The sequence below is a fragment of the Sapajus apella genome, unplaced genomic scaffold, assembly GCF_009761245.1.
Source record: "Sapajus apella isolate SASKATOON/1434 unplaced genomic scaffold, GSC_monkey_1.0 scaffold10, whole genome shotgun sequence".
NCBI lineage: Eukaryota > Metazoa > Chordata > Mammalia > Primates > Cebidae > Sapajus > Sapajus apella.
Window position 1 is genome coordinate 30,790,358 of NW_022436950.1, and position 16,205 is coordinate 30,806,562.

The 16,205-nt window shown below is 38.7% G+C and overlaps 1 protein-coding gene across 1 annotated transcript in view; it reads right to left on the bottom strand.

The window, feature by feature from the left end:
• Positions 1-16,205, bottom strand: part of PTH2R (parathyroid hormone 2 receptor) — a 102,138-nt gene that overhangs the window by 68,654 nt on the left and 17,279 nt on the right. The window contains exon 2 of the mRNA XM_032278415.1: positions 6,430-6,532. Within this exon, the coding sequence (XP_032134306.1) occupies positions 6,430-6,532 (103 nt within the window). The remainder of the gene's footprint in view (positions 1-6,429; positions 6,533-16,205) is intronic.

Genomic DNA, 16,205 nt, shown 5'->3' on the forward strand with positions numbered 1-16,205 from the left:
TCTTCAGGTGATAAAAGTAAATAATTTTTTTTTTTTTGAGACGGAGTTTCACTCTTGCTACCCAGGCTGGAGTGCAGTGGCGCGATCTTGGCTCACTGCAACCTCTGCCTCCTGGGTTCAGGCAATTCTCCTGCCTCAACCTCCTGAGTAGCTGGGATTACAGGCACGTGCCACCATGCCCAGCTAATGTTTTTTGTATTTTTAGTAGAGATGGGGTTTCACCATGTTGACTAAATAATTTTTAATGAAGGATCATATGTCCAGAAAAATTATCTTTCAAGGTTAACACAGAAATGAAGACATTTTCCGACAGACAAAAACTGAGATCACTATAAACATATTCTAACATAAAGATTCAAAAATAAAGAACATTTTATTTAAAAAAATTATAATAACATAAAATTAAGGTAGAACTAAAGACCATATAATTTGGAAGCAATTAAAGTATTTCAAACTGAGTATCTTATTTGGAAAAAGAAAGTGGATAATAAACTTTAAACTTTCTGAAATTAAATAAATATGAGGAAATCCAGGACTCGAATGCAGATCTGGACCAAGTGAGCTTAATAGACATTTACAGAACTCATAACCCCAAATCCACAGAATATACATTCTTCTCAATACCACATCGCACTTACTCTAAAATTGACCACATAATTGGAAGTAAATCACTCCTCAGAAAATGCAAAAGAATGGAAATTATAACAGTCTCCCAGACCACAGTGTAGTCAAATTAGAACTAAGGATTAAGAAACTAACCAAAAACTGCACATCTTCATGGAAACAGAACAACTTGCTTCTGAATGTAGACTGGATAAGCAACGAAATGAAGGCTGAAATAAAGATGTTCTGCGAAACCAATGAGAATGAAGACACAACATAAAAGAATCGCTGGGACACATTTAAAGCAGTGTCTAGAGGGAAATTCAAATCAATAAATGCCCACATGAGATGTTTCTAAAATCAACACCCTCTCATCAAAATTGGAAGAGTCAGAGGAGCAAGATCAAAAAAAACTCAAAAGCTAGTAGAAGACAAGAAATAAGTAAGATCAGAGCAGAACTGAAGGAGATACAGACACAAAAACCCTTCAAAAATCAACAAATTCAGGAGCTGGCTTTTTGAAAAGATCAACAATATAGATAGACAGCTAGCCAGACTAAAAAGAAAAGAGAGAAGAATCAAATACACGCAATAAAAAATGATAAAGGGGACATCACCACAGATTCCACAGAAATACAAACTACCATCAGAGATTACTACAAACAACTCTAGGCATACAAACCAGTAAACCTGGAAGAAATGGAAAATTCCTGGACACTTGCACTCTCCCAACTAAACCAGGAAGAAGTTGAATCCCTGAATAGACCAATAAAAAGGGCTGAAGTTGAGGCAGCAATTAATAGCCTACCGACTAAAAGAAGCCCAGGTCCAGATGGGTTTACAGCCAAATTCTACCAGACGTACAAAAATGAGCTGGTACCACTTCTTCTGCAACTATTCCAAACAATACAAAAAGAGGAAATCCTTCCGAACTCATTTTATGAGACCAACATCATCCTAATACCAAAACCGGGCAGAAAGGCAACTAAAAAAGAAAACTTTAGGATAATATCCATGATGAACATCAATGTAAAAATCTTCAATAAAATATTGGCAAACAGAATGCAACAGCAAATCAAAAAGCTTATTCATCATGATCAGGTAGGCTTCATCCCAGGGTTGCAAGGCTGGTTCAACATATGCAAGTCTATAAATGTAATCCATCACATAAACAGAACCAAAAACAAAAACCACATGATTATCTCAATAGATGCAGAGAAGGCCTTTGACAAAATTCAACAGCCCTTTATGCTAAAAACCCTCAATAAACTAGGTATCAGTGGTATGTATCACAAAATGATAAAAGCTATTTACAACAAACCCAAAGCCAATATCATATTGAATGGGCAAAAACTGGAAGCATTCCCTTTGAAATCTGGCACTAAACAAGGATGCCCTCTCTCAACACTCCTATTCAATATAGTATTGGAAGTTCTAGCCAGAGCAATAAGGCAAGAAAAAGAAATAAAGAGCATTCAATTAGGAAAAGAGGGAGCCAACATGATTGTATATTTAGAAGATCCCATCATCTCAGCTCAAAATCTCCTGAAGCTGATAAGCAACATCACCAAAGTCTCAGGATACAAAATCAATGTGCAGAAATCACAAGCATTTCTATACACCAATAACAGACAAACAGAGAGTCAAATCAAAAGTGAACTCCCATTCACAATTGCTACAAAAAGAGTAAAATACCTAGGAACAAAACTAACAAAGGATGTAAAGGACCTTTTCAAGGAGAACTACAAACCACTGCTCAAGGAAATACAAGAAGATGCAAACAGATGGAAAAATATTCCATGCTCATGATTGGGAAGAATCAACATCGTGAAAATGGCCATACTGCCAGAAGTAATTTATAGATTCAATGCTATCCCCATCAAGCTACCAAAGACCTTCACAGAACTGAAAAAAAACACTTCAAACTTCATATGGAACCAAAAGAGAGCCTGCATAGCCAAAACAATCCTAAGCAAAAAGAACAAAGCTGGAACAAACAACAAAGCATCACGCTGCCTGACTTCAAACTATGCTACAAGGCCACAGTGATCAAAACAGCATGGTACTGGTACCAAAACAGAGATATAGACCAATGGAACAGAACAGAGGCCTCAGAAGCAACACCACACATCTACAGTCATCTGATGTTTGACAAACCTAACAAAAACAAGCAATGAGGAAAGGATTCTCTGTTTAATAAATGGTTGGCAAAACTGGCTAGCAATGTGCAGAAAGCAGAAACTGGACCCCTTCCTTACACCTTACACTATAATTAACTCCAGATGGATTAAAGACTTAAACATAAGATCTAACACCATAAAAACCCTAGAAGAAAACCTAGGCAAAACCATTCAGGACATAGGCATAGGCAAGGACTTCATGACTAAAACACCAAAAGCAATGGCAACAAAAGCCAAAATAGACAAATGGGATCTAATTAAACTCCAGAGCTTCTGTACAGCAAAGGAAACAATCATTAGAGTGAACTGGTAACCAACAGAATGGGAAAAAATTTTTGCAATCTACCCATCTGACAAAGAGCTAATAACCAGAATCTACGAAGAAGTAAAACAGATTAAAGAAAAAAACAAACAAACCCATTTAAAAGTGGGCGAAGGATATGAACAGACACTTTTCAAAAGAAGACATATACGAGACCAACAAACATATGAAAAAATGCTCATCATCACTGGTCATTAGAGAAATACAAATCAAAGCTACATAGAGATACCATCTCACACCAGTTAGAATGGCTATCATTAAAAAATCTGGAGACAACAGATGCTGGAGAGGATGTGGAGAAATAAGAACACATTTACACTGTTGGTGGGAGTGCAAATTAGTGCAACTACTGTGGAAGACAGTGTGGCAATTCCTCAAGGACCTAGAAATAGAAATACCATTTTACCCAGCAATCCCATTACTGGGTATATACCCAAAGAATTATAAATTGTTCTATTATAAAGACACATGCACACATATGCTTACTGAGGCACTGTTTACAATAGCAAAGACCTGGAACCAACCCAAAAGTCCATCAATGATAGACTGGATAAAGAAAATGTGGCACATATACACCATGGAATACTACACAGCCATAAAAAACAATGAGTTCATGTCCTTCATAGGGACATGGATGAATCTGGAAACCATCACTCTCAGCAAACTGACACAAGAACAGAAAACCAAACGCCACATGTTCTCATAAGCGGTGGTTGAACAATGAGAACACATGGACACAGGGAGGGAAGCATCACACACTGTGGTCAGTTGAGAGTGGCTAGGGAAGGGACAGCAGGGGGTGGGGATGGTGGGGAGGAATAATGACGGGAGAAATACCAGATATAGGTGCTGGGGGATGAAGGCAACAAACCACCTTGCCATGTATGTACCTGCGTAACAGTCCTGCATGATCTGCACATGTACCCCAGAACCTAAGAGAGAGAGAGAATATATATACATGTATATGTGTGTGTGTGTGTATATATATATATATACACACACACACACACACACACATACATGTACCCCAGAACCTAAAGCACTATATATATATATATATATATATAACCTAAAGTACTATATATATATATATATATATATATATATATATGAGAAAAATTTCTAGGATAACCACTAAAAGAATTAAATATAATACATATCTTCAATACTAGTTGGGGGTGGCAGGGGATGGAATAAAATGAGAAAAAGGTCTCAATCAATCCAAAAAAGAGTTGGAGCTGCAGAAGTGGAAGAGAGAGAAGAAGAGCTGGTGAAATAGAAAGCCCAAATAAGATATTAGAATTAAACTCAAATACTGTATGTTTACGTAATTACAATTAATGTAATTGAGTGAAATTCTTCAGTTAATAGACAAAGATTATCAGAATGCATAACTCTATAGGTGTCCTGTTTGTAAAAGATACTCCTGAAATCTAAGTATACAGAAAAGCTTAATAAAAGTTTAGTAAAAGAATGGAAACATGAGTTGTTAAAATTTAATGAGTACAGAGTGTCAATTTTAGTTGGGAAATTTCTGGAGATTGATTGCACAACAATGTGAATATACTTAACACTACTGAAAAGTACAATTTAAAAAAAATTTTAATGGTAAATTTAATGTTATATATGTTTTATCACAATTAAAACATTTTTTAAAGAACTAGAAAAGATGTAAAAGGCAGATACCAAGAAAGAAGAAAACAAGTGTTATTTGTTAAATTTTCATAATAATTTTAAGTTGTACATATTTTTTAAATATGAAGGAAAAGTATCCTAGAGATAAAGAGGGCTACTTCCTATGTATAAAAGTTTTAATTCACCAGGAAATCTAATATTTCTAAACTTAAATATACCTCATATATTTTCAAAATATATGAAGTAAAACTATCTGATAAATTTTTTGATGAAAAGTTGAAAACTTATCATAGTAGCATATTTTAAGATATATATTTTACATATATATATATATATATATCAATCAGGAAATAATAGGTCAAGCACATTTTTTTAACTTTTTACTTTTGTTGTACATACTTCATGTTACACTCTACATTGTTCACTATTCTAGGTGAGATGATACATGAAATATAGAGGAACTTTATTTATAAAATACTCAAAACCTTTCAAGATTTTGCTCATTAATTTCACCAGATGCTCTGAAATAATTTGCATCTATGGGCACAAATTTCATTTCTTCCTTCATAACACCCACAATATGTAACAATTATAAGTAACTCACCTAAGCATGGCAAAAGATGCAAAACCAGAACATAAAAATGGAATGCAAAAGAAAAGTAACACATTTACATGGTAGTTTATAAACAAGCAAAGACCTGAAAAATGAATTTTAGCAACTAAATTCAATTTTTTCCATAAGCCAAGGTTGTATTATCTTACCTACAAATCATGTACAAATGGGTCAAGCACATTTGAAAAATCATATGGATGCAGAATATATGAACCACCCAACTAATAAGCTTAATGTAGTGGACACTGTAAAACATTGTACTCAGAAACTAGAGAATATACATACCTTTGAAGACCACATGGAACATTATCAAAATTGACAAGAATATAAGCCATTAGGTCTCAAAGCATTTTTAAAACTCAGTATCAAGCAGACCACATTCTCTGATCATAAACATTGTAAAATCAATCACAATTATTTTTTAGTATTTAGAGAGGTATGAAGTAGATTTCAAACTGCACATTTTATAACCGAGGGAAAACTTTAAGATCATTTTCTGCTGCATTCATTTGGGAAGGCAGGGAGCAAAGCAAATAACACCCCACTTTCAACTTGAATTTGGAACTAATTAAGAGATTGCATAAAATGTCAGGCAATGGAAATAAAATGTTATCATTTTACTAACAAAAAAGGTTTTTTGGAGAACATGGTTTAGGTATATAAATGGGCTTGCTTATGTACTGCTTTAAACTGAGCTTACTACCTAAACCTGCAGGTAATGTCCAGAGAGACACAGCCTGCTCCTCCAAGCTTACTGTATGGTCAAGGGCAAATCAGTATGCATGCTCTCTACAGGAAGACAAATTCTGAAGAAAGGACTAAGGGATAGGCTGATGTGCACATGCCCAATTGCTATTCTCAAACTTACTATCAGGCAAGTCACTCCTTCCACAGAGAGGGAAAAGCATGTGGAATAGAGATAAAAAGAGTGTCGTTATTCTGCTACACACCCCTCCGCATGGAAATATGGATTGACTGATACGGATATCCCTAACACTAAAGAAGGAGGGAAATTTGCTATCTTTACGAGAACAGATAGGAGGTACAAGGGGAGTCAGTTTTCTTGGCATCTTTACCTCCCTCCTGGAGTTGAGCTGTGATGTTGAGTTCACATTGCACTTTTGCTTTCAGCACAAGGACAATCTGCTCCTCTATAGTAATGGTGCCATCAGAATCCAGCTATAAATATGAACAAAATACAAACATTTCCATCATGGTTTTCAAAGCCAGGATACAAACTTTCATTATTTTACCTTCTAATCTAATTGAAAATGAGTTTTGATATCAAGCTGTTTGAAATAGACCTTTACCTGAATCAAAAGTCAAAATCCATCAATGCATACGATTTTAGAATAACTTTACTTTTACCTGATTAGCCTTTTAAAAAATCTTATACCAGAAAAAGTGAGAAAATTTTGATATAGTTAGTAATTATATTAGAGACAATAGACTAAAAAAATAAAAGAGATATCACATTAAGAAAAAAACAAAAAATAATTATATTACAAATAATATACTACAAAAAATAAAATAATGTACAAAGAAAAAAATAATTTCCTGCAATGATATGCTTTCATCTAATATAATACAAACTATTTAGTACGAAGAGTGGTTGGTACCAGAGGAACAGAATCTTAAAGAAGAAACAGTCTGTATTTATCACCTACAGCTGTGTAACAAAACGTCCCAAAATATTGCTGTGGTTTAAAACAACAAACATTAATTTGTTTCACAGTTTGGGAGATTCTTAGCTGAGTGGTTCTGGCTCAGAGTCTCTAATGAAGCTACAGTCAAGACTCTGGTCATCCTGATCAATCAGCACTCCTGACTCCCTGGCTGCCCCCTACCTACCAAGTTACCCTTAAATACTCCAATCCCCAAATGCTCAGGGAAACTGATTTGAGTAATAATAAAACTCCAATCTCCAGAAAGAAAAAAAAAAAAAAAAGACTTTGGTTATGGATGCTGTCATTTAAAGATTTGTCTAGACTAAAGAGTGTGCCTTCAAAATGGCCTACTCACATAGCTATCAGCAAAGGAGTCTCAGTTCTTCAGGTGTAATTGGGAGGAAGACTTAATTCCTCACCTTATGGTTCTCTCCAAATGGGTGCTTAAGTGTTTTGATAACATGACAACTGGTTTCCCACAGAATTCAGATTCCAGAGAGAAAGATGCCTTTGATGACCTACCCTTAGATGTCACTCATGGTCAATTCCACCGTATTCTGTTTGTTACAAGTAAGTCACCAACTCTCACTCAAAGGGAGATCAGTTAATCTTCACGTCAAGTACCAAAAAAGTTGTAAATATAATCTTAAACAACCACAATTTTCCACATGTGGTCATCAATTTTCTAGAAAAATAATACTATTTTGTTTCCTGCAGATTTAATAACAATAACAGCATCCAGAACTTTGCATTTTTTTTCACTGTTAAGGACTTAGAGATTCTTAAATCAAATGAAATGATAAAACCATTAATTAACCTGAGTGACAGACTTTCAATACTACAATTCTTTGCAAATACCAAATCATTAATTTCAGGTTGCAAACACACTTATTTTCTAGAACTATTCTTTTAAAAAGTGGGAAAACAACGCTTTTTAAATTGTGCAGTAAGACATTATGGATGAACATTAGAAACAGAAAGATGTTTACATCATTGATCATAGAAAGAACACTTAGATTGATAATTATTTATTTATTTTTTATTGACTGAGCACAGGGAACTTTAGTGATGATGGTACATGACAAGGTGGAGCTCCCTAGGCCACTCCCTCTTGAAGGGGTCTGCATGGAAACTGTGAGGAGGGGAGATTCTCAGTGTGGTGGGGAACTGATTGTGGCAAGGACTCCCCAGCAGTGAGGGCCTCTATCTTCCTCTTGTGATATTGCTGGGACTGGTGGTCCAGTGTTCTTACTCTTTGGAGGCCATGTGGGCCATGAGGTCCATCGCCCTGTTGCTATAGCCAAATTCATTGTCTTACCAGGAAATGAACTTGGCAAAGTAGGCATTGAGGGCAATGCCAGTCCCAGCATTGAAGGTAGGAGTGGGTGTCACTGTTAAAGTTGGAGGAGACAATCTGGTGCTCAGTATAGCCCAAGATGCCCTTGAGGGAGCCTCCATTGCCTGCTTCACCACCTTTTTGATGTCATCATATTTGGCAGCTGTTTCCAGATGGCAACTCAGGTCTATGACTGACACATAAAAGTGGGGACATGGAAGGCCATGCCAGTGAGCTTCCTGTTCAGCTCAGGGATTACCTTGCCCACAGCCTTGGCAGATGATGTTCTGGAGAGCCCTGAGGCTGTCATGCCACAGTTTCCCAGAGGGACCATCAACAGTCTTCTGGGTGGCAGTGATGGCATGGACTGTGGTCATGAGCAGCAGCTCAGAGGCAGTTCTACAGTCATATTTATACCTACTTATATGTAAATTAAGGGGTAGATTATATAGAAATTTCTTTAAAAAAGAGTGGTAACTACTGGGTCATTGGGTCATTGCTGTGAAAAGGGGCGGTAAATTTCAGTGTTGCCATGGCAATGGTAAACTGGCATGACACACTGCAGGATGTGTCTTATGGAAAGCTGCTTCTACCCTGTCCCTGTTTTAGCTAGTCCTCAATTTGTTCCAGTGTCTGAGCCCCATCTCCTACCTCAATAACTCAAGAGTTCAGCTTTTTATTCCATCTCATTACATGTGATTTGCAGGTCATGAATCATTGCCTCCATAATGATGTACTTTCCTTTAAAAGGCACATCTTTTTGCTGTGCTTTGTAGTGACTCTCTCACTCAGCTATTTTGTCAGTTCCTATAGCTTTTTTTTTTTTCCAGTTCTGGCTCTACTATTACTGTGGTCTGATTCTGAAAATGTTTGTCTTAAAAGCCTAAGAAAACAACATTTCCTCCAATATAACTTGAGCCTGTACTCTTGGCTTTTCTTGATGTGTCTAAACTGTTTTGGATAACTGGGCAATTTTAAATGATTTCACTTTTACTGAAAGCCATACATTCCCCTGCTCAAAGTACTGGTTTTCTTGTTTACATTATTCCTCTATGATATGATGTACAGTCATAACCTTAGATACACACTCTTCTAGTGTCTAACTGAATTCAAGTATGTTGTCATCAGCTTCAACTTCCAGGTTATCCAAACAGTCTTTCCCTAAAGGGCAGAAGTCATACTAAAAGAGTTTTTTTCTTTATCTTTTAAGTAATCAGTCTTAAAAATAGAGATTTTGATTGGATCCAGGATGGCTGTTTAGGAACAGCTCAGGATTGCAGCTCCCAGTGAAAGTGCAGAGGGTAAGTGGATGCCACATTTTTATTGCCCACAGACTAGGCAATTCCCAGGCGGAGGAGCTCCACCGGTCACCAGCGCAGCTGTTTCGGCCAGCGTGGCTGTGCTGGCCGGCACTGCTGCTTTGCCCCGCCCGGCTGCTTTGCCGCCGCCCCAGAGCAGCGGTTCCCCATACAAAATACACCAGTCTGGGTGCCCTTTTGGCTGGCGATTGGAGCCACGGGGGTCACCCATTCGTCTGTTTAAAAAGGGGACTGAGCAGAGAACCAGGACACTAGATTCCAGGGCAAAAAAAAAGTGCCACGAATCTCAGTGCTGCTGTTTAAGCCAGCGCAGTGAGTCGCTGCCCAGGAAAACAAACAGACCCTGGCGCCTCTTCAACAGGTGACTGGAACACCAACTTAAAAAAAAGAAAAAAAAAGCTCTGAGGCAGTGAGCCAGGCAATCAGGCTCGGCTGGTCCCACCCCCACAAAAGAACAGCAATCAGAAACTCTCTGGATTGAGAGTTTCACAGCAAGCGCAGCTGAACCCGGGATGGTCCAGCTCTGAGGGGGAGGGGTGTCCACCATTACTGAGGCAGCCCACCACTACGGAGGCAGTCAGCCAATGCTGAGACAGCCCGCCGTTGCCAAGGCAACACACCACTACAGAGAGACTCTGCCTTAACAGAGGCAGCCACCCTTGCCGAGGCAGTTCTAACTACACCCATATAAACAGGGCTGCAGGGAAGTTCACTCCACAGCTGGGCGGAGCCCACAGCAGCTCAGCAAAGCCTCTACAGGCAGACAGTGACTAGGCTACCTCCTTGCTGGGCTGGGCAGGTCTGAAGGAAAAAAAAAAAGAAGGCAGCAGCATAACGGAAACTCATAAGAAAAGCCCTAAATCCCTGGGACAGAGCACCTGGGAACAAAAAGCAGTTTATGAGTTCTGCTGCAGCAGACCTAAACATACCTGCCCAGCAGCTCTGAATGAACAACAGAGCTCACAGCTCACCATTTGAGCTCCTATAAAGAAGAGACCGTCTCCTCAAGCAGCTCCCTGACCCCTATATATCCAAAGAGACATCTCATAAAGGAGAGATCAGACTGACACCTGGCGGGTATCCTTCTGGGACAAAGATAGCAGAAGAAGAGAACTGGTAACAACCCTTACTGTTCTGCAGCTGCTGCAGGTGAACCCCAGGCAAGCAGGGCCTGGAGTGCACCTCAGCAGACCTACAGCAGAGGGGCCAGACTGTCAGAAGGAAAACCAAGAAACAGAAATAACCTCATCATCAACAAACAGAACATCCACTCAGAGACCCAATCTGAAAGCCAGCAACTACAAAGACGACAGGTGGATAAATCCATAAAGATGGGAAGAAACCAGCACAAAAAGGATGAAAACACCCAAAACCAGAACACCTCTCCTCCTACAAGGGATCACAACTCCTCACCAGCAAGGGAACAAGGTTGGATGGAGAACGAGTGTGATGAATGACAGAATCAGACATCAGAAGGTGGATAGTAAGAAACTTCTGTGAACTAAAAGAACATGTTCTAACTCAATGCAAAGAAACTAAGAACATTGAAAAAAGATTTGACGAAATGCTAACGAGGATGGACAAAATAGAAAGGAATATAAGTGAACTGATGGAGGTGAAAAACACAACACGAGAACTTAGTGAAGCATGCACAAGTATCAACAGCCGAATTGACCAAGCAGAAGCAAGGATATCAGAGGTTGAAGATCAACTCAATGAAATAAAACGGGAAGGCAAGAATAGAGAAAAACGGGCAAAAAGGAATGAACAAAGTCTCCAAGAAATGTGGGACTATGTGAAAAGACCTAATCTACGTTTGATACGTATACCTGAATGCAACGAAGAGAATGAATCCAAGCTGGAAAATACTCTTCAGAATATTATCCAGGAAAACTTCCCCAACCTAGCAAGGCAGGCAAATATTCAAGTCCAGGAAATACAGAGAACACCACAAAGATATTCCTAAAGAAGAGCAACCCCAAGGCACATAATCGTCAGATTCACCAGGGTTGAAATGAAGGAGAAAATACTAAGGGCAACCAGAGAGAAAGGTCGGGTTACCCACAAAGGGAAGCCCATCAGACTCACAGCAGATCTCTCAGCAGAAACCCTACAAGCCAGAAGAGAGTGGGGCCAATATTCAACATCCTTAAAGAAAAGAACTTTCAACCCAGAATCTCCTATCCAGCCAAACTAAGCTTCATAAGTGAAGGAAAAATAAAATCCTTTGTGAGCATGCAAGTACTCAGAGATTTCGTCACCACCAGGCCAGCTTTACAAGAGCTCCTGAAAGAGGCTCTATGCATATAAAGGAACAACCAGTACCAGCCACTCCATAAACATGCCAAAGGGTAAAGAGAATCAACACAATGAAGAATCTGCATCAACTAATGGCAAAACAGCCAGCTAGCACCAAAATGGCAGTATCAAATTCACACATAACAATATTAACCCTAAATATAAATGGACTAAAAACCCCAATCAAAAGACACAGACTGGCAAATTGGATAAAAAGCCAAAATCCATTGGTGTGCTGTATCCAGGAAACCCATCTCACATGCAAGGATACACAAAGGCTCAAAATAAAGGGATGGAGGAAGATTTACCAAGCAAATGGAGAGCAAAAAAAAAAGCAGGAGTTGCAATTCTCATCTCTGATAAATTAGACTTTAAAGCAACAAAGATCAAAAGAGACAAAGAAGGACATTACATAATGGTAAAAGGATCAATGCAACAAGAAGAGCTAACGATCCTAAATATATATGCACCCAATACAGGAGCACCCAGATACATAAGGCAAGTTCTTAATGACTTACAAAGTGACTTAGACTCCCACACAATTATAGTGGGAGACTTTAACACCCCATTGTCAATATTAGACAGATCAACAAGACAGAAAATTAACAAGGATATCCAGGGCTTGAACTCAGACCTGGACCAAACAAACCTAATAGACATTTACAGAACTCTCCACCCAAAATCCACAGAATATACATTCGTCTCAGCACCACATCACACCTACTCTAAAATTGACCACATAATTGGGAGTAAATCACTCCTCAGCAAATGCAAAAGAACGGAAATCATAACAAACAGTCTCTCAGACCACAGTGCAATCATGTTAGAACTCAGAATTCAAAAACTAACCCAGAACCGCACAGCTTCATGGAAACTGAACAACTTGCTCTTGAATGTTGACTGGATAAACAATGAAATGAAGACAGAAATAAAGATGTTCTTCGAAACCGAGACTGAAGACACAACATACCAGAATCTCTGGGACACATTTAAAGCAGTCTCTAGAGGAAAATATATAGCAATAAGTGCCCACATGAGAAGCAAGGAGAGATCAAAAACTGACACCCTATTGTGAAAATTGAAAGAGCTAGAGGAGCAAGATCAAAAAAACTCAAAGTCTAGCAGAAGACAAGAAATAGCTAAGATCAGAGCAGAACTGAAGGAGATAGAGACACAAAAAACCCTTCAAAAAATCCATAAATCCAGGAGCTGGTTTTTGGAAAAGGTCAACAAAATAGACAGACCACTAGCCAGATTAATAAAAAAGAAAAAAGAGAATAACCAAGTTGATGCAATAAAAAATGATAAAGGGGATATCACCACAGATTCCACAGAAATTCAAACCATCATCAGAGATTATTACAAACAACTCTATGCACATAAACTAGTAAACCTGGAAGAAATGCATAAATTCCTGGACACTTGCATCTTCCCAAGCCTAAACCAGGAAGAAGCCAAAACCCTGAACAGACCCATAACAAGGTCTGAAGTTGAGGCAGTAATTAAGAGCTTACCACCCAAAAAAAGCCCAGGTCCAGATAGGTTCACAGCTGAATTCTACCACACATACAAAGAGGAGCTGGTACCATTCCTTCTGAAACTATTGCAAACAATACAAAAAGAGGGAATTCTTCCAAAATCATTTTATGAGACCAACATCATCCTGATTCCAAAACCCGGCAGAGACTCAACAAGAAAAGAAAACTTCAGGCCAATATCCATGATGAACATAGATGCAAAAATCTTCAATAAAATACTGACAAGCTGATTGCAACAGCACATCAAAAAGCCTATCCACCATGATCAAGTAGGCTTCATCCCGGGGATGCAGGGCTGGTTCAACATACGCAAGTCTATAAATGTAATTCACCACATAAACAGAACCAAAGACAAAAACCACATGATTATCTCAACTGATGCAGAGAAGGCCTTTGGCAAAATTCAACAGCCCTTTATGCTAAAAACCCTCAATAAGCTAGGTATTGATGGAACGTATTTCAAAATAATAAAAGCTATTTATGACAAACCCACAGCCAATATCATACTGAATGGGCAAAAACTGGAAGCATTCCCCTTGAAATGTGGCACTAGACAAGCATGCCCTCTCTCACCACTCCTATTCAATATAGCACTAGAAATTCTAGCCACAGCAATCAGGCAAGAAAAACAAATAAAGGGTATTCAAATAGGAAAGGAGGAAGTCAAATTGTCTTTATTTGCAGATGACATGATTGTATATCTAGAAGACCCCATCATCTCAACCCCAAATCTCCTGAAACTGATAAGCAAGTTCAGCAAAGTCTCAGGATACAAAATCAATGTGCAAAAATCACAAGCATTCCTATACACCAATAACAGACTTAAAGAGAGCCAAATCAAGAACGAACTGCCATTCACAATTGCTACAAAGAGAATAAAATACCTAGGAATACAACTAACAAGGAACGTAAAGGACCTCTTCAAGGAGAACTACAAGCCACTGTTCAATGAAATAAGAGAGGACACAAACAGATGGAGAAACATTCCATGTTCATGGTTAGGAAGAATCAATATCGTGAAAATGGCCATACTGCCCAAAGTAATTTACAGATTCAATGCTATCCCCATCAAGCTACCAATGACCTTCTTCACAGAGCTGGAAAAAATCACCTTAAACTTCATATGGAACCAAAAGAGAGCCCTCATAGCCAAGTCAACTCTAAGCAAAAAGAACAAAGCAGAAGGCATCACACTACCGGACCTCAAATTATACTACAAGGCTACAGTAATCAAAACAGCATGGTACTGGTACCAAAGCAGAGATATAGACCAATGGAACAGAACAGAGGTCTCGGAGGCAACACAACATATCAACAACCATCTGATCTTTGACAAACCAGACAAAAACAAGGAATGGGGAAAGGATTCCCTGTTCAATAAATGGTGTTGGGAAAGCTGGCTAGCCATGTGCAGAAAGCAGAAACTGGACCCCTTCCTGACACCTTACACTAAAATTAACTCCAGATGGATTAAAGACTTAAACATAAGACCTAACACCATAAAATCCGTAGAAGAAAATCTAGGCAAAACCATTCAGGACATAGGTGTAGGCAAGGACTTCATGACCAAAACACCAAAAGCATTGACAACAAAAGCCAAAATAGACAAATGGGACCTAATCAAACTCCACAGCTTCTGCACAGCAAAAGAAACAGTCATTAGAGCAAATCGGCAACCAACAGAATGGGAAAAAATTTTTGCAGTTTACCCATCTGACAAAGGGCTAATATTCAGAATTTACAAAGAACTAAAACAGATTTACAAGAAAAAACTAACAAGCCCATTCAAAAGTGGGCAAAGGATATGAACAGACACTTTACAGAAGAAGACATACATGAGGCCAACAAACATGAAAAAATGCTCATCATCACTGGTCATCAGAAAAATGCAAATCAAAACTACATTGAGATACCATCTCACGCCAGTTAGAATGGCGATCATTAAAATATCTGGAGACAACAGATGCCGGAGAGGATGTGGAGAAATAGGAACACTTTTGCACTGTTGGTGGAAGTGTAAATTAGTTCAACCATTGTGGAAGACAGTGTGGCAATTCCTCCATTACCTAGAAATAGAAATTCCATTTGACCCAGCAATCCCATTACTGGGTATATATCCAAAGGATTACAAATTGTTCTACTATAAGGACACGTGCACACGAATGTTCATTGAAGCACTGTTTACAATAGCAAAGACCTGGAACCAACCCAAATGCCCATCAACGATAGACTGGACAGGGAAAATGTGGCATATATACACCATGGAATATTATGCAGCCATCAAAAACGATGAGTTTGTGTACTTTGTAGGGACATGGATGAACCTGGAAACCATCATTCTCAGCAAACTGACAGGAGAGCAGAAGATCAAACACCGCATGTTCTCACTCATAGGCGGGTGTTGAACAATGAGAACACATGGACACAGGGATGGGAGCACTACACACTGGGGTCAGTTGGGGGGGAATAGGGGAGGAATGGTGGCGGGTGGGGAGCTGGGGAGAGATAGCAAGGGGAGAGATGCCAGATGTAGGTGATGGGGAGGAAGGCAGCAAATCACACTGCCATGTGTGTGCCTATGCAACAATCTTACATGTTATTCACATGTACCCCAAAACCTAAAATGCAATAAAATAAATAAATGGGGAAAAAAATATTTACTTTTTCTTTTGACTCAATCTCTCCAAAATTCAG